General features: G+C 46.3%; 1 protein-coding gene across 3 annotated transcripts in view; it reads right to left on the bottom strand.

Annotated features, from left to right (window-relative positions):
* Positions 1-24,873, bottom strand: part of SEZ6L (seizure related 6 homolog (mouse)-like) — a 175,541-nt gene that overhangs the window by 7,157 nt on the left and 143,511 nt on the right. For all 3 annotated transcript variants that reach the window (XM_012731062.1, XM_012731063.1, XM_012731064.1), the window contains exons 10-14: positions 23,940-24,136; positions 17,708-17,902; positions 14,711-14,902; positions 3,853-4,047; positions 436-468 (exon numbers count right to left, since the gene is read on the bottom strand). In XM_012731062.1, coding sequence (XP_012586516.1) covers positions 436-468; positions 3,853-4,047; positions 14,711-14,902; positions 17,708-17,902; positions 23,940-24,136 — 812 coding nt within the window. The remainder of the gene's footprint in view (positions 1-435; positions 469-3,852; positions 4,048-14,710; positions 14,903-17,707; positions 17,903-23,939; positions 24,137-24,873) is intronic.

The following is a 24,873-nucleotide window of genomic DNA, read 5'->3' as shown; positions in this document are numbered from 1 at the left end:
GAATGAAAAGGAGAGCAGAGGTCCAGAGACGAGGCTGTCTGGGAAGACAGAGATGGGGCTCAGAGCATCTCTCCCCTCCCACCTTGCCCTCAGGGGGGTAGAGGGGTAGACATTACTGGGTGGAATCCCCCAAGCTGTACCCCCCGCGGTGAGCAGTTCAACAGTTGGGTTGGCCTCAGAGTCTGGCTGCTGAGGTTTTTCTTGCTTTATCATCACGCACAGAACGAGTGTCAGATCCCGCTCAGGCCATCACTGGGACCGTCAGTTGCAAACCCCATGACTTTTTCTTGACAATATCATTTGTTTTAAAATGACCTTCAGTGGAGTTTTTTTTTTTTTTTTTTTTTTTAAGCACCTGGATAGAGCTATTCAATTCCTGCTTGTGTTTTCTGCCAGGAGTCTGATTTATAGGATCTGTCCCCTTGTGGAACTCACCTTCTAAAGCATGTTCAAAGCTGTCTTGATTAACTGCAAGAGAAATCAGAAGTGTTGGTCAGTGTGGCGTGAATTCACTCTGTGGGCATGAAATGAAGCCAAACAAAACAGAAGCCTAGGTCACTCTTGGCTGGTGAGAGTGCTGCGTTTTCATCAGGAATCCTTTCCATCCAGACCATTTCTCTGGCTACTGGGCCGAGTGGGAACACGTGGACAGATTCCCTCCCTCCGGTCTAGAGAGGAGAGAACAATATGGAAGGAACAGGCCCCAGTGAGAACAGAGCGGCCACTGAGCATGGCCCAGGTCAGGTGTCCTGGGTAGAGCTGCAGCGATAGCTGCTCATTTAATCACTCCCAACACTCCAGGAGGTGGCTGCTGTCACCACCTCCATTTTACAGGTGAGCAAACAGTGGCTCAGAGGAGCGAAGCAACCTCTGCTGTGCCAGGCAGCTTCTCAGCAAAGACATGGATTTCACCCTGGGGCTGTTTGGCTTTCTCTAACCTCTGCTGCCACGAGCTCTTCTGGCTTTTTGCTGTCTTCATGGAGGACAAAGGGTGATGCCTGGTGATGCTCAGGGCAACAGCCAAAATCCCCAAATGGACTAGAGAGGGAACACCCTTCCTGCTTGGAAACACGTGTGCGAGCCTTTCTAATTTCATTTCATTTTTAAAAAGAGATTTATGTATTTATGCATACAGAACTGCGGTATAGGCCAGAAGTGCAGAGGTGAGAGGCTTCACCAGAGACAGAGAAGGGAGCAGAACAGGCAGATCAATGAAGCACACTGCTGAGGGGAGCAGCAGGTGAGACACGAGAGGCCTGCCGCGCCATGTGGGTCACCGCCGGGGCCAGGGGTTAGAACTGGCACTGAAGCGGCTGTGGCCAGCTTGCAGTGCTGTGTCCTAACTCATTGCGCCATCAGGGAGGGCCCTCTAATTTCATTTCTATTCCACATTTATTTGACTAGGTTTATGTTTGATGTGAAACTTTTTATTCCTACATTGCCACAGATCTGAACTCTCTGGAAGTCATTCATTTTCCTGTGTTCTCTGTGCATTTTCTCTGGAAGCTTCAGCTGCTGGGAGGCTGGCATCTCTGTCCTCGGGCATTGAAGGCACCATGGTGGCTGAGAGGACAATGTACCTACCATGGGTGGGCTTCAAGGATGAACAGTCTCAAGAGGAAGGGCTTAGGTGCAAGGATTGTGTTTCAAGGGGTGGGAGGGCTGTTCCCCCAGGCCCAGCTTTATTCATGACCTACCTCGTACTGAAGCTCCCTAGTGAGAGCCTTAGCACAGTCACTCTCTGACTTTTGTCATGACCTCATGAGGACAACAAAACCAGTCCAAATCTAGCAAACTGGCTAGCAAGAGTCCTAACCATGGATGGCCCTAGGGGCAGGGCATCAGGAAATGGAGGAGACTCAGCAGATGTGACCCCAACACAAGTTAGAGTTTGGTTGTGCACCTGGCTGTCTATGGAATTTAGCCCTGGAAGGAGGCACTGAAGCTCATGTCTGACTTCAGAGTGTTGTCAACAGCCCCCGGCGGGTTCCTATTTTCTCTCATTCCAGCTGTGTGGCTTTGGGAAAGTCACTTACTTTCTCTGAGCTCCTCCTTTTGCCTCTCTAAATGTCGACTGTAACTCACCCATAAGTGAGTGTTTCAGGAAAACAGTGAAAGAAACAGGTAAAATTCACAAAACATGAGAGTAACTCATCAAAAGAAACAAAGACATTAACTGATGTATCACAGAGGTCAAGAAGTACATGATGCCTATCTTTTCTCCCTAGTGTCCTCCTCCCAATGACTTTCTGTCCTTATGTTTCTCTCCTCACTGGTCCAAGCCAGCTGCTGTAACTCCATGACAAGTGGAAGAAACAGCCCTGGTCCCACATATATACAATATGTGAATTTAATGATATTCTCAAATTGTTACCCACAATTCTTTCCTAAATAAGCCAAATGCTTTATTAATTTATTTTTAAAATTAAAACATTTTAAAATGTATAATTCAGTGGCATTTAGCACATTAGCCATATGGTACCACAATCATCTGTAGTTCTAAAGCTTTTGATAATTTCAGAGGGAAACTGGACCAGTGAAGCAGTTACTTCTCCTACCCCTCAGCCCCAGGGAAACTGCAATTTACTTTCTCTCGGGATTTGCTTACTCTGGATATTCATATAAGTACAGTTAGAGAATTTGCAATCACTTGTGCCTGACTTCTTTCACTAAGCATAATGTTTCAAGATTCACCTATGTTGTAACATGCATCAGCTTTTCATTCTTTTTTATGGCTGAATAATATTTTTTCTTATGAATGTCATATTTTGTTTCTCCATTCATCAGTTGATGAACACTGGGTTATTTCCATTTTGTGTGAAAAGAACTGCTATGAGCATGTACAAGAGTTGGTTTGAGTACTTGCTTTGAATTAATTTGGCTATTCCTCTGAACTAGAAATCTGGTGGGAAAGTATTCTTAAGATTAAAAAATTTAGATTTCATGAATAAGGCATTTGGGGAGCCACTGAAGTCATGGGTGGTTAAGTTCCAGGTACCCAAGTAGAAATGTAAAGTTGCATGCTTATTTTCTACCAGGCATGAGATTTCTGAGTTTTTTGGTATGATTCTCCAAGGGATTTAATTCTATAAAAGGTTAAGTAAGATTTACTGGCTTAAAATATTGAATGTACTTAGGGTGTTAGTAATTGCACATCTCAAAGACACAGATGAATAGGTTCAAACCAATTGGGTATGTCACAACTTAATTTCAGTGATGAGTATTTCATTAAACTAAAATACTTGCCCTTTTTTTTTACCATCTCCGAGATGGGGTGTCTTACACTAAATGGTATGCTATCATCTCTGCCACCAGATGGCGCCCAAGATCTCCGTGCCGGCTCAATGGCTCACGGAGGTTCATCCGCATTTGGAGAATTGGGAGAACATCCCCAAATCAAACGGGAAGCCCAAACAACACTGGGGAGCCAAGTGACTGTGAGAAGTGGATTCCGTAGACGGGAAATACCAAAGCCACTCTGTGGAAGCGGGAGTCAAAAGTAGGCTGACTCTTGGTTATGACAGTTTAGACAAGAACTTACTTCAGTCAGTGAAAATGCTAAGATTAATATGGTGTTATAGTTTAGATGGGAGCAATTTGTCACTTTCTCAGTTATGCAGAAGACGATGGTAGCACCTTAGATTTACTAAAATAAATAAAATACTTATTTATAAGTAAATAAAATAACATAAACAACATAAATAAGATAAAATATATTACGTAACATAAAGTAATAGAAATAATATAAGTAAATTAATTAAATTAAATACTTGGCTTTTGGGAGCAAATTCGGATTCTCTGCCAGCAAGTCCTGAACCCCGGGTTCCTCCCTGCCCACGTAGGTGCCTTTACCTTTGCAGACCGGCAGTGGCCCGTTCCAGTGGGACGGCTGTCCCAGGATGCAGCGGATGGTCACTTCACCCATGAGCTCGAAGCCTTCATAGCACATGAAGGTGAGGGACTCCCCCGGCAGGTAGAGCCGCTTGTACAGGATTTGGTACCCGTTTTCAGGTAATCCTGGGTTGTCACATGCCAGAGATTCCTCCGCTGCAGAGCAACACAAAAGGAGTGATGAGAAAAGACCCTAACGGACCCCCACTTGCACGGAGCCCGGGAGACCTGACTTTGCCCAGCCTCCCCTGCCCCGGTCTCTACCATCCCCACTGTGAACCGTTTTCAACTCACTTTGCTCTTTGCCACCTCTGGGCACAATATGATACCATCTGGTCGAAAATCTCAGTAGCTGTGTGACCTCCAGCAAGGACCACCACCTCTTTGATCCTGTTTAACCCATTCCAGGCTTAGCATGTGACCTAATTCCTTCTTAACACCCAGTGGGATGGACAGCCAGCGGATACTGCTTTGCACACAAAACTACAAATTCTACAGCATTTAAAATGTATTATTAAATTTGTTTTGGTCTGTGGTAAAATCTTACACTATTCACATAGTGTGGAATCCACCATCAGTTAAGTGCACACATCAGTAGTATGAACTCCATTCACATTGTTATATAATCAGCCGCCACAACACTGTTTCATCTTGCAAAGCTGAAACTCTGTATCTGTAAACGACTCTTCAGCCTTTCCTCCCTCAGGCCTTGGCAAATGCCATCCTATTTTCTCACCTGTAGATGTGACTATGGAGATACCTCAAGTTACTAATTTCATGCAACACTATGTCCTCAATGTTTATCCATGTCATAGCACAATTTCCTTCGTCTTGAGGGCTAAATAGTATTCCATCACATGTACAGACCATGTTTTGTAACCATTCATCTGTCTATGGGAATTTGGACTATTTCATCTTCTGGCTATTGTGAATAAGGCTGCCATGAACACTGGGTGTGCACATGTCTCTTTGAGACCCTGTTTTCAGTTATTTTGGGTAGACACCCAGAAGTGCAATTTCTAGATCATTTGGTAATTCTGTTTTCCACTATGGCGGTACCACTTTACATTCCCAGGAACAGAGCACATGGACACGTTTCTTCACACCAAATCCCCAAACACTGTCACCTCTGCGCTTTGGTATGTAAGCTCCCCCACTTTAAACCTCACATTCTGCACTGGCAACAGTGTCTCAGAGAAACAAGAGGGAGAGACATTCCATTGACAGCTTTTATTACCCACTCACTAGCAAGACCCTTGGAAGAGATGGCATGCTGTCTCTTTCACTGGAAGGATTCCTGTACTATCTGAGTGATTTTCACAACTTTCCAGTGCAATTCCCCTGCCTGTCATCATCTCAACTCTGCAGGCCCTTGTTCCCGAAAATGGAGCTGGCGGGTCATTTATTAGATCTCACCTGATGATTCTGATACACTTGGAGAAGAGACACAGTCTCCAGATTGGGCTCTCAGGGCTTTGCCTCATCTGGTTCCTGCTTCGCTCACAGATTGATCCTTACTTCGTATCAGATTAGTCTCATTTCTTTGGACGGGTTATATATTTCACCCCTTGGTGCATTTGCGTGTGCTCTTTCTTCTGCCTTGAACACCCTTTCACCTCGTGTCTACTGAAAGCACTCTAAGACAGCCCTTAGTGGTTCTGCCTGCCCATATTCATGCTCATTACAGCGAGACCTGTGGCTTCTTCTAACCAATAGGAAAGGTGATGGGAGGTTGCTACCACAAAGGTGGTGCATGAGATTACAATTCTGTCTTGCTAGTGGGCTTTTTCCTGCTGTCTCTGGAGACAATTGGCCATGTGGTGCGTTGCTGTATGGAGAGATCCTTGTGGCCAGGAACTGAGGATGAGCACTGAATAGCTTGTAGGGAATCGAGGCCTGCAAACAGCCATGTGAGCGTGGACTGAGTCCTTCCCCAGCTGAGCCTTTGGGTGACCCCCACTCTTCCAGAGTCTCTCCTTTGAGAGTGTGTGAACAGTGAGCCCATTTAAATTGCTCCAACTCCTCACACACAGAAACTATATGATAATCAATAGGTATTGCTTTAAATCTATTTTGCAAGATTAATCTCAAGAAACCCCATGAGAGCCTGGATCTGTCCCAGCAGCAAGGATCCCCTTGTCCTCAAAGCCCTGCCCCATGACCTCTGTGCACTTCCATCATGTTGCAGATTTTTTTATGACCTGGTCAACACCCAGGCTGGACGCTCATGTTGGCACATGCCTGGTCCGAGGGACGCATTCATGCATTCAGCCAACAGATATTTACTGAATACCTATTTTGTGCCAACAAGTAGGGAAGACACAGGCATGAATAAGACAAATACAATTCCTGGCCCCGTGGAACTCATCAGTGGGAGACACACAACGTAGTCAAGGTCTCAACTGGAAACGTCTCCTCTGTGAATATGAACTATACCTGGGCTCTACTTAGTACATGCAAGTCAGGATATTTTAAGTAATAATTAGACTTCCGACTTCTTCTGAAACAGGGAGATAGGTAACTTCAGCCTTATATAGTTGCATGGCAGTGATTGTTACGTGGTCAGTCAGCTCCCACAGAGTGAGTAGCAGCTGTCCTACTTAGACCACTAATGTGTTTCCCAGTGAGCCATGGTCCCTACCATGCCCTATTGGGGCACAGTTAGTACCCTCCTGAATTTAAGGAAAACATTTAAATGTACTGCCTTTCCAATGAACGAATGGATGAATGACCATGTTTCAGTGACAACAGTCACTATAACGGAGCATCTGGGTTTTGGTCTCCTGAAATGTGTGGTGGGTAGGAACCTGGCTCCTACCCTATAGAAGGACTATTTCTTCTATATCAATGGCAAACTTCATCAGGAGTTAAGAACTCTTTTCTTCCCACCCCTGCAGTCCTGGCAGCCCTGAAGTCAGACCCAGTAAAAGGGCCTTTCCAGCTCCTCAGGTAGCTGAGGATATATCTTCCTTAACAATGTACGGATGCAGGCACTCATGCTTTTATTCAGAGAATGTTTCATATTTACTGCATGCCAGGGGATACATCCAGAGGGAGGCTGGGAGGGGATTCAGGCACCATGACTGCCTTGGGGAGCCCCTGGTCTCAAGCATGTAAGCAAACGTAAGTGGGTAAGTTGACAAAAAATTGGCACTTGCTTTCAGAAGACACTCAGAAGAGTAAGGGGTGCCTGGGAAAGACCCCAGCTCTACCAAGGGGTGGAGTCTGTTGCAACAGTGAAGGGGAGGAGGCGACATATAGAATAGAGTTCCCTGTGCCACCCACAGGAGGCTCCCAATGGCCATGCTTGACCAAGACCAAGCCTTCCGCTAACCCACGGTCAGCTCTAGGCTTGAAGTCTACCCAGGAGTACATCAGTGCAGCTGACCCCTGAGTCACATCACAATGCCGTCCTTAAATCCATGTGGGGATCTTAGATCGTGCGCTCTTATGAGTCCATGGGAGGTGCCAAAAAGGACTGGTAAGGAATCATCAGCCTTGCAGAATGAGCCTAGGGATGAGCTGCAGGAAGGGAAAATCTGACTTTTAATAGTACAGAGATGTATCATTAAAAAAACAGTTTGGGTCTGTGTTATCTTTATAGTAAATACAAAGACCATCTTGGTCAGAACTCTGCATCCATCATGTCCTAGTGATTCCTCTGAAAAAATCTTTGAGAATTAGCCCCAGCAGAACTCTGTTGAGCTGGGGCTGGTGTCCGACATATCCGCATATCCGCAGAGCCCGACATATAGTGCCTGCCCAAGTAAAGCTGCTTGAAAGATCTTCCATCAATTCCCTTGCAGGAAAGAGAGAGTCAAGTGCATGGCCTGTGTCTAGTGACTCAGGATTCAGAGGCTGGCTGTGCACTTGCCCATCTGTGGGCAAGATATTTGCCCTCTCTGGGTTTCCACATCCTCAGCTATAAGGTGTATGATTTCCGTGGTGGAAGGAAAGCATGGGATCCTAAGAGAAGGCAAATCCAGTGAGTTCCCTGCATTGTAACAAAGTGGCCAGCAGGTGGCAGTGACAACTCAGTAGGATTTCCCCATGCTCTGCCATTTCCTTTCACAAGTGAACACATTCATGAAGCCAACACCTACTTACTGAGCACCTGCTATGTGTTTAGCAGTTTCCTTGGCCCTGGACCTATCTAATGACGATCCAAGATATATACAGCCCCTACTTTCATGTAACTTGAAATTTACGTATTTCCTAAATATTTTCTATTTACTGCCAAGCGGTGCCAGTCACTGTCCTGGCCCGAGGGACATAGAGACAGAGATAAATTCTTAGACCTGGCTGTAAAGGAAAATACTGACAGCAGATCTAGGAAGGTGAAGGGATGGCATCCTCAGTTCTTCTGAGCTCATCTACTAGAATCATCCCTAGAGCATTTTTTTAAGCTCTCTAGATGATTCCAAAGTTCAATCAGAATTCAGGGTTAAAGGTTTAGGGCTTAAAACAGCTGCATTGGTGTATTGGCATGATTAAGGAATTAATGATTTAATACTTAATTTCCAAGATATTCAAGCACCCATTTTGATCTAGATGGCTTGTATATATCAATTCAAATCTCCACCCCCGTGTCCCCTAAATCTTCAAAGGCAGCAACAGTAATGACCAGAGTAGCAACCACAGAGAGCCTCCTAGGAACCAGGCTGTTTGGAGGGTTCCATTTATTAACTCATTTAATTATCACAATCCCAAGACACAGATGTTATGATCACCTTCCCCATTTCACATCTGAGCAAATGAAGCCCAGAATTATCAAACTAGTCAGCGGGGAGAGAGGGGATTCCTATCCAGGGGGCTCAGATTCTTCATTAGCCACCATATCAGCCATTTTACAGATCAAGAAACTGGGGTGCAGGGTGGTGGGCTTATGAAATTCCCACAAGAAGGAAGTGAGTGAGTTGTGATTCAAGCCCAGCGTTCCCTGGCTCTAAAGTCAGTCTGGGGGCCCTCCCTGGTGGCACAACAGGTTAGGATGCAGCACTGCAAGCTGGCCGCAGCTGCTTCAGTGTGAGTTTGATCCCTGGTCCTGGGACGCGACCCACATGGTGCGGCAGACCTCTTCTATCTCGCTTGCTGCTCCCCTCAGGAGTGTGCTTCATCGATCTGCCTGTTCTGCTCCCCACTCTGTCTCTGGTAAATCCTCTCACTGCCCCTGCACCTCTGGCTTGTACCTCAGTTCTGCATGCGTAAAATAAATAAATATTAAAAAAAAAAGCCTTAAGAAAATAGTCAGTCTGATTTCTCCAATCCATTTATATACCTCTTTGGAAAAGCATTTGTGTCTGTCTTCAAGCACCAGAAAACAGCAGGAATGATGTGGAAAGTGAGTTGATTTTGAAATGAGAGGTCCAAATGGGCTGTGTGACCTTGGGTGAGTCACTTAACATCTCTGGACTTCATTTTTCCCATCTGCTCAGTTAACAGACTGGAATTGTAGTTCTTGGTGTCTTGGATCTCTTTGGTCAGGGATGGGGCTGGGGTTCATAGAACCTCCTGTTTGTGGAGTTTGTTCAGGACATCTGTTTCCCCAACACCTCTGCTTACAGCTCAGGGCTGGAGCTGGGTGCCTTCCGGATGAAGAACGGGACGGACAAAGCGCAAAGACAAAGGTAGCTCTTGGTGCCACCTGAGCCCCTATAGCAGGCAGAGACTGAGCACAGCCCCAGGGGTCTCACATCCGGGGCACAGATGTGTTTCTGAACAGAAGCTGTAGGCAACCAGATTGCTGAAATTCGTTTTTCCTTTGTTGCATTTGTTGATGGAAGGCCTTAGCTGAGACATTGCGAGACATTGCCGGGCAATGGCACTCACACCCGGAAGATGTACCCACCTCTAGTAATATCATTGTCTCACCTGAATGTGCTCAGCCTGGATGCTACTGACCCCTGGGCTGGGTCACTCTGTGGTGACAGGGTTGGGTCTGTGCACCGTAGGAAGGGGAGAGCACTCTGGGCCTCTGCCAGCAGCGAGTCCTTGCTGCCAATTGTGACAACCAACGCTGTCTCTAGAAACTGTCACGCAGATGCCCCCAGGGGAGCCACATCCCCCCTGGTTGAGATCCACTGAGGCTTTAAGTAGTTCCATTGGCAATTTTGGGTGACCTCATCCCATTCTCTACCAGGGGTTCAAGTGAGTTGAACAGACATAACCTACCCTAATGTCTGTTTTTTCAATCCCTCACCCTTTAATTATAGGACAAAAAAAATGTACATTATTGGTGCACATTGAGCAAAATGCTCAAAATTGGGGTCCCTCATTCTTGTTCGGAAGGCTTGATAACATACTCCCAGGAGGGCAATGTTGAAAGAAGCCGAGTGGTACTTAGCAGCTGATGTTAACTGAGCATTTACTGCATGCCAGACATGCTGTGATTAGCTTTTATATTGATTATTGAATGGTTGTTCCTTGAATCTTTTTGAGGAGGACACAGCTTGTTGAGAGTCATGACTGTCTCAGCTTGTGCCTTTGTAGAAGAGGCACTTGTTGGAAGATGAATGAGTTGCTTCAACAGTCCTGTTGGGTAGGGAGTATGGATCCTTTTCACATATGAGCACCTTGAAGCCCAGAGAAGTCAAGCTCCTTGCTGGAGGTCACTCAGAAGAGCTGGAAGTGTGTGACTGCCAATCCCAGGCAGTTCTGTTATCTGTGCCTGTCCTGTCCTTGAAGTACATGGAACAAACGGGCTAGGAGGGAAAAAGACATGGCTTTGAGACCCAACTGGGCCAAACTAAGGCCGTGGGCAAGTGATGGTGAACAGAAGCTGTAGGCAACCAGGTTGCTGAAATTCGTTTTTCCTTTGTTGCATTTGTTAATGGAAGACCTTTGTCAATGGTCAAGCATCAGAGCTTCACCCTGCAGTTGGGCTGCAGTTATGAGCTCGGAAATGACGCGTTAGTTATCCCATCCAACTGGAATCCTGGTGTTTCCTCTCTCTACTGTGTGACCTCAGGAAAGCTACTCATCCTCTCTGGACCTTCTACGCCTGGTTTGAAGTGGACACACATATCACTCACGCTGTTTTGTGAGGCTTAAATATGTTTTTGTTGGGGAAGGAGTTGACCCAGCGAAGATGCTTATCAAATTGGGGCTATTCCTTTTGATCAGTGGAGGAAGCAATTTAAAATTACTTCATGGCCAACAACCTTATAAAAATATCGCAGAACCCAGGCAGGGGCTCCCTGTCACGTGGGTCTCGGCAGCTGGCACGCTCCATCCCTTGCCTCCTGCACCACCTCTCAGCCCCCAGGCCTGCCCAGGGTGTTGCTGCACGCCATGTGGACCCTCCCCTCAGACTCCTGCAGGATGGTGTGTCTCCTGACACCCGCTTGGCTCGTGAACTCATTAGCGTGGGTGTCAGGGAAGCTGTCCCCACTCACACTGCCGTTCTATCCTTTCAGAGGTTCCAGGGAAGGGCGGCCCCGCAGGGAGGCAGTCAGGCTTCTCGGGATCCAGCAGCCTCGGCAGCCTGGAGGGCCTGCCGGGGCCAGGCCTCTTGAGCGAGGTGCCTTTTCTGCCTTTTTCAAAATGCTATTTCCACCTTTTGCTATTGTTACATAAGCTTTTATTTTTAGCGTTTCATGTCTGGGGCTCTGCAGCTGAATTACTCAGCGACTTCTGGCCACCCGACAATCACCAGGAGGAAGTGGGAACTGGGAGACTTGGAACAACAGAAATTATTGCCCTAGAGTTCTGGAAGTTAGGGCAGGGAGCCACAGGGCCCAGCTCCGTCTGTAGCCTCCACGGCCCTGGCAAGTCTCGCAACCCCTTGACTTACAGGGTTCCCATCTCCTTCATCTCCCTGGGCCATCGCCCTGTGTCTGGATCTCCCTCTTCTTAGCAGGACACCATCCATAGATTAGCGCCCACCCCAATCCCAGGGGACCTCAGCTCAACCTGATGCCTCCTGCAAAGTCTTTATTTTCAGCAAGAATAGCCACAATTCTAGGCAGGGGCAAAGACTCTTGCTGGAAACACAATTCAGCCTCTGAATGGAAGTCACTAGTGTGACCCTGGCCCAAAGGCCTGGGGCTGGGAGGGGTTGGTTAGGGCCTGGCCAAGGCAGAAGGAGCCCAGCTGGACTCAGAGGCCAGAAAGCTACCTCTGTCCTAGGAGTTGTGACCTTGATCACCATCCTCGTTGAGTCTTACATACATGTGTTTCTGCACAGACGATGCAAGTCTACACACGTGCACATTCAAGTACATTCACTTACATGTCCTATGGTCAGCGATATGTCTCACTTATTCAGTGAATCATTGTTATATCCGTATTTTTCTTGGAGTCTTAGTTTTCTTAGTATATGTGCATATACATATTACTTACACACACTCATATACATTCACAAATACATAAAAAGCTCTTAGCAAAATGTCTTACAGTCAGTAAATAACACGTACTGCTGTTATCTGTAAAATGGCAGTTGTGTTTTATCTCTAGTTGTATTTTATCTCTCAGACTCCCTCCAGCTCTGACACCCCAGGATTCAGACTAAGAGAAAGACAGAACACAGGGTCAGGTGGTTTGAGTCCCTTTTACATGTGAAAATAGAATAATGACATTCCCCTTTTTTATGTTCAGGGGTTTTACATTTTAAAACTCAGCTATTTCTGCTATTGTTATCACCGTTTTTGGTGTTACAGCCACAAAATCATTGCCAAGTCCAGTATATGAAGCTTTTCCCTGTATTTTCTTCTAGGACTTTTATGGCTTTAGGTCTTAGGTGAAAGTCTTTCACCCACTGAGAATTAATTTTGTGAAGGGTGTGAGCTAACTGTCCAATTTCCAAAGAAGCTATTAACAAGTAATAGACCATCTACAACATAGGAGAAGATATTTGCAAACCATCTAGTTGGCCAGGGGCTAAGACACTTCCACAGCTCCCTAGCTGAAACACAGTCTGCAAGGTTTAGAATAGATGGTTCTCTGGAGAAGACACACAGACGACCAGTAAGCACGTGAGATGTGAGCTGTGTCACCAATCTTCAGGGAAATGCCACGCAAAATCACCATGAAATTTCACTTCACACCCATTAGGGTGGCCAGCATCAAATAAACAAAGACAAATGTTGGCGAGGAGGTGGAGAAAGGGGACCCTTGGTTGGAATGCAAAACAGTGTAGCCGTTATAGAAAACGGCATGGAGATCCCCAAATGATGAAATTATTGTGGGATCAAGTCGCCCCATTTCTGGGTATTTACTCTGAAGAATTGAAATCAGGGTCATGAAGAGATAGTAAAACTCCCAGATTCATTGCAACACTACTCCCAACAGCCGAGATGGGGAAACAAAGGTAGCTGATGGAGGAGCAGACAGAGACCATGTGGCTATACCTGCAACAGAATGTTACTCAGCTTTGCACAAATTTTGCCACAGGCGATGTATGGCTAGACCTTGAGAGCACTGTGCCGAGTGAACTGAGCTGACGCAGGAGGATGATACCACATGAGTTCACTTCCGAAGCTTTACATTGGTCAAGTTCCTAGAACTATGATGTGGAAGGGTGGTTGCCAGGAACAGGGGAGGGGAAGAGGGAGCTGCTAATTGACAGGCTGAGAATTTCAGTTGTGCCAGAGGAGTACATTCTAGAGCTTTGCCACGGAACCCCAAGTTAGCACAACTGCATTCTGCATTTAAACATTTGTTAAGAGCGAAGGTTGAGAGTGACGTGTTTATATCACAAAAGAACCCCTATCTGAGAAAATAAAATCCCAGAAATCAAATCTTCCCCTAGTAAAGGAACCCTGTGTGATCTAAGGGACACCTATGAAGGCATGGCATAGACCAACCCCAAGCCCCTCACTCATTTGGGTCTGTGAGGTGACTGCTCTTTAGGGCCAGGGAAGCTGGATCTATGAACCAGCAGGCCGCTGGTCTTGCCCAGCTCACAAACAGAGCAGAGAGGAAGGTCTCCATTCATTGGAATCTGATGGTGCTCCATCCCTACCTGAAGCTACGGGGCACCTCCATCTTAGTTTCCCCGCCCATTGCATGAAAATCTTTTGGGAGTTTTAACCTCCCCTTCTCCCACCCCCAGGTGATTCCACCAGGCCATCAGGGTTGAGAGCCTTGGGGTGCCTCTCTCCACACCCTGTTGGTGAGAATAGGAGCCCCATTCTTCAGAGAGATCTTGGAAAGTTTTATGGAGCTTTTTGGGTAAAGATGTGTTAATTTTGCATTTTTTCAGATTTTACTTGATTTATTTGAAAAATATCTGTGTAGCCAAAGTGAGCTACCTAACCATACCCAACATGTTAGTTTCTCTAACAATTCTTTTTTAAAGTTCTCCATTGTAATTTCTTTTTTTAAAAAATTAACATTTATTTACTTTTAATTAATTGAGGTAGTATTGGGATACCCCCATCAGGTATTTTTTTAAGCACATATTGCTTTAATGGCCCAATGCAGCTCAGGACAACAGCTTAAATGCACCCTACTCAGTCCCTCCCGGACCGCTCAGTTTTAGACAGAATTAACAGGACTGGGTGTGTCGCTAATGTTCCCTGGGAAGTAGCTGTGTGACCCGGAGCAAAGGCTTCACCTCTTTGAACCTTAGCATTCTTCCTCTTAAAGTGGGAGACAGAGATGCCAAGGATACTCAAGGAAGAGCAGAGGGAAACTTGGCCAAGGATCTTTACCATAAATATTCGAGTATCCGTACCCTCAATCTCTCCTAGCTACTTCCCTGCGACAGTCATAACCACAACCGCTCCAGGCGGGGAGGCCTCCCTAGCAGCCCCCCTCCCCCGGGAAGAGGAAGTCAACCCCAGTCCTTGAGCCCAGGCTCTGCCAGTAACAGACTCACAGACACAGTGGGGCAGGCGTGATGTCCAGATGGGGGTGCCGGTTTCTCGGCTGTAGCACGTGAGCAGAGAGCTCCCTTCAAGCACAAAGCCCGGGTTGCAGGTGTATTGGATGGTGGTGCCCACCAGCAGCACAGGGTCCGAGATCAAGCGGGTCGAGTGAGCCACTTCTCCGGGGTCGGTGCAGTACATGACTAGCAGACAAGGCGAGATCAGACCAAGTGGCGTTAGGGCTCCTGACCGTCACAGGTTGGCTCAGAATTACAGAATTTCCAACTTATTCTCCCTTTTGTGCTCCTCAAGGGGGCCAGAATGAGAGGGCCATTTAAGAATTTGCCTGAAGAGGACCTTCCCTGGTGGCGCAAGGGGTTAAGGTGCAGCACTATGAAGCTATCCACAGCCTCTGCGGCATGAGTTTGATCCCCACCAGGGAGCTGATCCACATGGTGCAGCAGACCTGTCCTGACCTGTCCATTCTTTCCCTCAGCAGTGTATTTCAGTCAGTCGGCCTGTTCTGCTCCCCACTCTGTCTCTGGTGAATCCTCTCACCCCCACACCTCTGACCTGTACCCCAGTTCTTGTATGCATAAATAAATAAAGCTTAAAAAAAAAAGAATTTCCCCAAAGAAACATTTGCACCAGTGCCCAAAGATCTGTGTACAAGGTTGTACATTGCTCATTTACATGTACAGTGATTAAAAAAAAAAAAAGAAAGAATCCCTTGACCTGGCAATAGCCTTTGCAAGAAACTGAGCAATCATGAGTGACAGTCAAGTGTAGTGCTTGAGTGTCATAAAAGAGCATCCATCACTTTATTTAATTTATTTATGCTTATAGAATTGGGGTACAGGCCAGAGGTGTGGTGAGGAACAGAACAGGCCAACTGACTGAAATACACTGCTGAGGGGAGCAGCGGGCAGGTCAGGAGAGTCCTGCCGCGCCATGTGGGTCAGCTTCCTGGCTGGGGATCGAACTCATGCTGCACTGGCCTCTGAGAGCCTCGTAGTGCAGTGCTTTAACCTGTTGAGCCACCAGGGAGGGCCCCACGTCCATCACTTTTTAAATTAAAAAATCAATGCAGATAAAAGGACAACAATAAACCACTTTAAAAAAGAATGAGGCAGACAGTCCATCTGGTGAGGAGGTATCTGTGTTTCGGAGTCAAGAGGAAAAACAGTCACAGGCAGTTTGTATCTCTGCAGTGGTGAATCTATCTGCGGCTCTTTCAGCACGAATACCTTTCAGTCTCTATACACAGCACACACACATGTTCATAGAGGCTGACACACATAGCATATGCCTCCCCCACACACAACTTGAATAAACTTTTAAGCGTGGAATCATCTCTTGAGCAGATGCTTGCAAAAATCTTCCCTCTCTAGCTCTAGGATTTTATTGCTGCTTGAATCCTACAAGTCACAAGTATTTGACTTGTATAATTTTAATATATGGTTATACACATATTTTTTAAAAATGCATTGTGCTGGGTCTGCAACATCACACTTGTTCCAGCTGTCCCACCTAATGAGTCCATATTTGCACACACTTGTGAGACGATTGCCATGAGGTTTGGTTACCACACAGTCACCGATTTTTTTTTTCTTGTCATGAGAACTTTAGAGATGCAAATATACATTACAATATCGTTAACTATGGTCTCCACGCTAAGCGTCACATCCCATGACTTATTGGATAGGACAATTTTGTACCTCATGACCCCATCACCCACACCACACACCCTCCCCCAACACATCTTTTCATGTCAACAGCGTTAACTGCTGAGAGGCAGTCACAACAGCCAGGCCCTTCTGAGGGAGACCCCGTTGTCCTAAGGGATTCCGGCTGCCCTCATGTCTCTGGCAGGGAAAGCAAGAGGTGCATCATCCCTGGCTTGAATGGAGGGCGAGGGGGACAGCCAGCAGATAAACACAAACACCCACACAAGGCGGGCCTGTGCAAAGTTATTTGCTTCAATTGCCTTTTCTTGGCAAAATTTGAGGCAGGTGAGGAGATTCAGAACTAGTTTATGTTGGCCCCAAGGGTTTAAATTGTTTTAGATCATGATGATGGGAATCACGTTCAGGAATTGGTGGAGGGTGTTGGGTTACACACTCACACATACAACCACACACACAACCAACAGGCTTTGGTGAAACCAAAAGATGTGTTTATATAACTGATTTATGGCTCTCTAGCAACTACTCTCCTATTTCTAGAATTAAAAGGAATTAGTTTGATGTTGGGATGTTTATAAGAATTGTTTATAACCCCCCAATACTCTGTCTCAGCTCACAGTTATTATCTATTAGTGTGAAATTGTTGCTTTACGTCATGCTGAACAGCTCTGTCAAAGTATCCCCAAGATTCAGTAAAAGGGTTGTGGACTAGAACTTTACTCCGGAGGTGGAAGCAAATGTCTATGAGGGTGGGGTGTGGAGAGGCCATTTCCAATTTTAAATCCTCCCCCTGCTACTAAGTGTAAAAACCAGACACACTTCCTTTTCCACCCTTTTTCAATACATTAGATTCAGCTGTCACCAGACATGCTTAATCCGCAATAGGATCGGGGAGCAGGCAGAAGGAGCCAGGAAGCTTGGCTGGGTGCCGCCTGCATAAAGTTTGCGATCCACTCCCGTGACTTTCAACAGGAACTTCAGGGCCAATGTGGACTCGCTTTGCTTGGCTATTCTAGGTATATAACAGAATGAGTTTGAATGATGCTTTCATAAATGCTACATGCACGACCCTTCACCACAGTCCACACCACTCTCGATTGCTCACACCCACACTGTTTCACTCGTCTAGATTCTCTTCTGCTTGCTCAAGGCATCTGAGTCTGATATTGCTGCTAGAGCTACAAATTTGTGTACCACACCCATGAGGTGGTAAAGGAGGGAGGGCAGATTCCACATTCAATAAGTTAATTGCAACTGTGTGAAAATCACCTGTGGGGTGGAATTACCACCTACTGACCTAGAGGAAGAAAAGCAGTCTCTTACTTTTCTCACAAAATGGGGGGTCGCTGCTCCAGCTGAGGTCCCACTGGCACGTGAGGGTGTCGCTTCCCACAATGTCATAGCCGGGGTCACACTGGTAGGTGATTTTGGCTCCCCGCACAAGCTCCGTATGAGACGTGGTTTTCCAGCCATTCTGGATCTCAGGCAAATCTGAGCAGGAGTCATTCCTTGACACCTCTTTAAAACAAAAGCATCATCCTTAGCTAGGGCAGGTAGCCTTTTTGTTTGGGGTTCCTTTGGCAAATATCAGAGCAAATAGAAGAAAAAACCTCCAGAAAGAACTAACACATCTTCTTAAACCTTAAATGGAAAAAAATTCTTCCAGATGGCGCTTTTACATTCCCTTTCCCCATGGGCCACTGAACTTAGCAAACATTCTTGGTTTCTCTTAACAAACATTCTCTAAATTCAGTTTAGGATTTAGAGTTAGAATTCTAGCTCTCTCCACTGCTAGAGATCACTTCTCTCTGGGTCCTACGTTCCTTACCTCGCATGAAGACATAAGCACACCCAGGCCTGCCTGGCTGTGGGGACCAGCTTCCAGGGCTCAGTAATTCTTACCCCTTGGCATCCCATTCTTGTGCATTCAGACAACCCCTGGAGTGGCCAACCTGGAAAGAATCTGAAGCCTCCTGTCAACGGTTGGCACTGAGTGGCCAGCCACGTGAGGACCACCATTTTGGAAGCGGAGTCAAACCTTCAGTGGAATCAAAACTCCAGCCCCAGTTAAACCTTCAGCTGAGGCTGCGGCTCTGGTTAGCACCTGGACTTCAGACTGATGAGAAACTCCGAGTCAGGACTATCAACCTAATGCTGTTCCTAAATTCCTGACCACAGAAACTATGAGATAAGAAATGAAAATTGTTCATTTGGGAGGGTAATTTTTACACAACGATAGTTACATAATACACTTTGCTTGATCCTCAGAGTGTTTATAAACCCATGGGTTTGATGAATTAGTAATATGTTTTGCATTGCATATTAAGATTAAAACTATTTAAAAAAAAACCAAATTGGTACATTCTTCAAATCACATTGCATATCATCAGTGAACATTAACCACACTCCAGAAAATGCTATACACAGCTAATTATCACGGAATCTTTCTCTAGACTAATTCTGTTTCCCTCTGACAAACTCTCATTACTAAGGCAGCAATCTGAAGTCCACTATTACTATTCTTGTTGCAAAGTGCCCACTGCACAGATTTTGAGAAGGGAGCTAATTATGCTGTGTAATTAATTTGCAGCTCTTATGTGCTTGTGAGCAAAGCAAAGTACTTCTATTGTCTGCAGGAAAGTCATTCTGAGAAACAAGCAATGGCTTTTCCTGGGATTTCATCATGAGTTTATTTGAGGAAAGGAGATCTCATGGGTGTCTGTAAGCGGGAAATGGCTTCTAGAGTGGCTTGATGGGGGAACAGGAGTCTCTATTTTTAGGCCTTTGAAAAATTAACCAAGCCCTGGATTTGGGACACAGCTGCAAACATTAAAACTGTGCATTAAAGGGGAGAAATGGGGCAAGTACTGGATACTTAGGCTAAATACTTTGAGACTGAAAAAGGTTTGCTGGTCTGAATTTTCTATATAAGCCAACATGGCTAGAGCCATAGACCCCGTCTCCTGTGGCAGGGCTCACATTTACGATGATTCAGTTGCTACCGCCATTTTGCAGGGCCTCAACCCAATGACACCACCATGACTAACTGGGTGGCCTTGGATAAATCACCTGAACTTCATGTTCTTTGGTTCACAGAATCCTCCTCCTGCAGTTCAAGAGTCTGCAAGCTAATCAAAAACCCCAGGAACAGGTTCTGAAATGACCTGTGCCTAGGTGGCTTTTGATAAGTGAGAAAACCGGCCAAGGATTTGGATGTCTTCCTTTGTCGTGATCTTCTAACTTTTGGAAGTTGTGTGATCCCCATCACGTTGGTTAACACCTCTGAGCCTCCTTGTCCTCAGTGCTAGAGTGGAGACAAGAATGAAGACCCTACCACACCAAAGGAGAACGTGAAAGCTGATCACTGTGTAAGTTAAAGTAGCCCTAAGATGAGTTATAGGGGTTCACTGATTTGTTTGAACAAAACTATGAACACCTTCTATAAGCCAGGGAAAAGAGGGATTTGAAATCTCATGGAAAGGATTAGCTTCATGGTCCAACTTCTGGGCCAAAGAAATGCCTGCATGCAAGGGATACCTGCTACCATTTGCCAGGCAGCTATAACAAACCAGTCATTGTTTTCTGTAAATCAAATGGAAACTCTCCAATCCTCCTCAACACAGCACTCCAGGGAGCCACCGTCATTTATTTAGCATTGACCTACAATATGGAACTCATGTAGTAAACCAGCATTAGAGGAATAAACACAAAAGGCACCAATATCTTCTCACAAAACACTGCGAGGAGCTTCCTCCCTTCCTTCCCATGCACTGAGCCACAACACCGGTGAAGCCCAAGAAGTAGTGAGGAGAATGGTTCTTTGCAGATGCTTATGCAAAGGAGAATTATGGGAGGTCAGAGTGTTCTTTCAGAGACTGACAGCAGCTACAACAGCCAAGCCTTCACTATATCCAATAGCTGGGGCTAGGCCAAGAGATTAGTCATCTAGGAGTTTCAGAATTCTCTAGATGACCACAGAGGCCCCAGAACTTACCAGCTTATGCCTCCACTGAAAGGGAGTTGCAGATGTCTGGTTCAATCTAGATCCTGATAGCAAATACTTTTTCCATGCCGAGGCAGACATCACTAATCAATCATAGCATTCTATCTCATCACTTCAGGCATAACCTCCTCTGAATTCTGTCTCACAGTCTTCAATATAGGTAGTCACAGGCAATAGGTTGGCATCAAAATTGAATACAGAAGGATGCCTTCCCTGTGACATTAACCATGTGTGTGTTAAGCAGAAATAAGGACAAAAGAAACTGTCTTCTTGTACCTTTCACATTACCAGGCTGCATATCCCTGTGTTCTCTGGAACCCCCCAGTGGCCTCTCCCACAGCATGAACACATGATGCTGATTTGTCTGCCCATGGGACCGCCACACTTACTTTCTCTAAATGGCTCCAGGGCAGCAGGAGTATCCTTCTTATTCCTATATCCTGGTGGCTAGCACAGGGTCTAGCACATGAGAGATGTGATGAGGCTTTTGTGAACCTAACTCTGAAGGGAGATAATGCATGTGAAGATGAAATCAGATGATGTATATGGGAGTGCCTGCCAACTGGAAATTGTCACACAGATCTAAGTTTCAGGTTCAATTACCAAGAATGCCTACTCTTCAAGTTGTTGTCAAATGAATATTGGCCAGACTTTCTGGTTAACCTTGGGCAGCCTTGGATGGAGTCAGATTTCTGCCATCCAGTGGAATGCAGTTTGGAAGTCTGACTCAGACACCAGAGGAGACAGATGAGCAAAAGAATGACCTCATTTTCTAGTGGGAGGGAGAGGATGGCTGGAGGGTCAGGTGGAAGCCAAGAACCAGAAGCCCGTCCTGCAAAGGCAGCTGGCTCTGGAGGGCATCTGTCCTGGACAACCAGCACACGCTGCTCCTCAATGTCCAGGGAACTGCCTGGAAGCAGCAAGAAACCATGGGCAAGCAGGAGTAACAGTCTGAAAATACTTAGCAGCACCATCAAGGGTAAAAAGGCCCCTGAGAAACATAAAGTAGACAATCAACACTTGCGTACGCGTCTCCGAGTGCAGCATGCAGAGCAGGCAGGGATGAGAGATGCCCACCAGCTGGAAATAAAGAAACAACGGATTTATTTGCACAAGCTGGAGGCTCCTGGAGACAGTCAATGATCAGGGGAGTGGCTTCTATTTTAGAGGCAGGTGGTTCAGAGAGGACAATTTCTATTAGGTGAGAGGAGCAAATCTTTAAGACAAGGGGAAGAAAGAACTAGAGATAGAAACCTCCTCCAGAAGAGGGTGTTGGTGGTGGAGGTGATAGTGGAGTGACTGCAGGATGATTCCCTCTCCCTGATTTATCCTAGAAATTAGGATGTCAACCTCTTGGTTGGCACCTTGCTGAGAGGCACAAGCAGGTCCTCACAGTGCTGGATGAATCTGGCACTGAAATCCTCAAGGTTGCAAGTACCCACAGTTCTGGATGTCAAAAGAAGTCAGATCTAACTGCCCCCTGCGTCTCTCGGATTCTCTGTTGTTGCAAGGAAGGTTGTGGCGTTGAGGATGGGAACCGGAGTGAGAGCATCAGATCTGCTCCTCTACAGCAAGCCTCCTAGCCTCGGTGTTCTGGGGCTTTTGCTGTGTCACAAGGTGGATCAGATGCTCTGTCAGTTCAAGTCCCTTTTGGGGCTGGAATCAATGGGAATTCATAGCATCCCAGGATGATGATAACTTCCTATGTGTCCATAGGAAGATGGGGTTGCGCTTGGATCTGAGGCATATTGTGGAAGGAGAGTTGAGAGAATGGCCTGGAGAGGAAGCAAGGGAAGAAGCAGCAGCCCCAGAAAACAGAGAGGAATGTTTTGTCTCCTGGGATGGGCAGACAGCAGGTGAGCAATTGGGTGGTGATGGGCTGGAAGACAGAGTTCTACTTGGCAACCTTCTTTCTGAGATGCTCATTGGACATGAAGGAGGTCACAGCTGGGAGTTTGGAGAGATGAATTTGGAGTTCATGGGAAAGGTCAAGGTTGGAGGTACAAATTGAGGATCAGTGGAGAACCTGGAACCAGATGAGATTACACAGAAAGTAAGTCTAGAGAGAGAAGTGGGCAGGCTCCATGATGGAACTGGGACCCTCCACTGCTTAGGGCAGAGTAGAGGAGGGTAAAGGAGGGGCCCCAGCGTGGGGAGGGAAGGGTGTGAATAGAAAAAATAACAAGAAGGTATTGAATGGTGAACTTAGCTTAAACCTAATAGCAGGTTAGTTTGTTGTTTTTTTTAAGATGGGGAGAGAAATGATTTTGAGGGCACAGAGAGGATCAGAGAAGACATTATTTCACACCTGTGGCTTCTAATGCATGGGAGGTAGGAGAGAAAGTGCTGTCCTATTGCAATGCGGCTTTAGGAGAAGATCAGTTCCTAGGGGAGAACCAAGCTTCTGTTCAGGCAAGAAAGTCAAGATGATGTTTTGAGAAGTTGTAAAGGGGAGAGGATGGACGATATAAAATGCTAGCTGACAATGAATGAAACTTAGCTCTGAGGCATAAGCTACTAGAGCATGTTGTCAACCTTGTAGAGTAGGTGATTCCATCTGCAGATGAGATCAAGGAGATTCAGAGAGGTCCAGTGACTTGTACAAGGTCACATGGTCACTGGTGACAGTGCTAAGACTCAAGAGCAAACCCAAGCTCTTAAAAATGACATATGTTTACAGGCCCAATATATTAGTAACCCATGTAGCATAACCTCCTCCTTCTGTACGTGTTTAAAGGAAATCATTTTAATGGCACATATTAAAAAATAGCAACAAAAAATGTTGGTGAGGATATGTTGAGAAATAAACTCTCCTATACTGTCGGTGGGAATGCAAACTGGTGCAACCATTATGGAAATCTGTGTGGATGTTCCTCAGACTACTAAAAATGGAACTACCATATGACCCAGCAATTCCACTGCTAGGGATCTACCCAAAGGGCACAAAAACATTAATTCAAATTAATGCAGGGAATGCCTGCACCCCTGTGTTTATTGAAGCACTATTTATAAAAGGTAAGCTATAGAAACATCCCAAACGCCCCCAAATAGATGACTGGATCAAGAAGATGTGGTATATACACAATGTAGTACTATTCAGGAAAAAAAAAAAGATAAACTCATGCCATGCAAGGCAACATGGATGGAGCTTGAAAGGATTATGCTCAGTGAAATAAGTCAGAAAGAAAAAGAAAAATACCAATGGTTTCACTTATAGGGGGAATAGAGGGGAAACCAAATAAGGGACCAGGACAAAAATAACAACAACAACAACAAAAACAGAACAAAACTAAACAAAAATAACCAGACAACTATAATCAGAGACATTCGGTGGGGGAGGAGAAGGGAGAGAGAGCAAGCCCAGGGCGGGAAGAGCACAGGGGCTGAGGTGATGACAGCTGCGGGACCTGGGGGTGGAGGTTCCATGGGGACCACATCTGACGTAAAATATATACACATAAAGAAATTAAATATATTAAAAAAATAAAGGAAATCATTTTAACCTGCAAGAAAGTACACAGAAAAACAACGCCCGACGGATGCGCCTCCTACCGATGTAGTTCATGGTAAAGCCCTGGCCCTTCCCGAAGATGAGGCCGGCGGGGTCCGAGTGGAACTGGATGGTCAGGTCCGGCGTGGAGGAGTACAGCTTCTGCGGCCCGCTGCTGCCAAGGTACTGCCCCAAGATGTGGGGTGTGACCTCATCTCCGTCGTAGATGGTCAGGATGTCGCTGTTGCTCAGGTTGAGGCTGGAGGGCAGAGAGCAGAGGAGGCCGCGTGAGCAGTCGCGACGGCCAGTCAAGTCCCTCATGGCCGTTTCTGGGCCCGGGGAGAGGAGGCAGAGCCTGCACTGGTAAGTAGGGCCGGCGGGCCCTTCCTGCTAGCTGGCGTGGAGGCTGCGGTCGCCCGGCTCCCCGCTCGCTCAGGTGCTGTTGTGAGCAGAGCTGCGTTCAAGGCCTGTGACCCGTGAGCCTGAGCGCGGGGCCGCAGCCTCGGAACTGGGGCTGAGGCCGGGCGCTTTCATTGGTCTTTGCTGCAGAACGAGTTGACAGCTGGCTAATGATCACTGGCGTTTTCATGTGAGGCGAAATGATCCTTCCTCTCATTATGTGTCAGAGTCCTCAGAATCAATTAGGCTGTCGGTTATGTTTGGGGTGGGGTGGAAGTTGGGGTGAGGCCCGTATCTATCTAGGAAACATGCTCAAATTTGCTCTCACTAGTCATAGCATTAAAGATGACACATTTTCAAAGATTTGAATGCAAGAAAGTACCCTGACACTAGAAGTTTGGCCGGTCGCGGACAGTTAATAATCCAGAACACACTTCGATGAGCCACGTGTGCGTTTTAGTCGCGCTGGATAAAATCGATCTCTGCTTGAAAGCTCGCCAGGTAATTTGGCTTTGACTACCTTGGCCACGGACAGGTATTAACTCGTGCCTCTTCCCTTTCTTTCCCTGGATCTTCGTGCTTTTCTTGTGTCCCTCT

Source organism: Condylura cristata, unplaced genomic scaffold, assembly GCF_000260355.1.
Source record: "Condylura cristata isolate star-nosed mole 26May11 unplaced genomic scaffold, ConCri1.0 scaffold00029, whole genome shotgun sequence".
Classification (NCBI taxonomy): domain Eukaryota; kingdom Metazoa; phylum Chordata; class Mammalia; order Eulipotyphla; family Talpidae; genus Condylura; species Condylura cristata.
The sequence above is the reverse complement of the archived record's forward strand: the minus strand, read 5'-3'. Positions and strand labels throughout refer to the sequence as shown.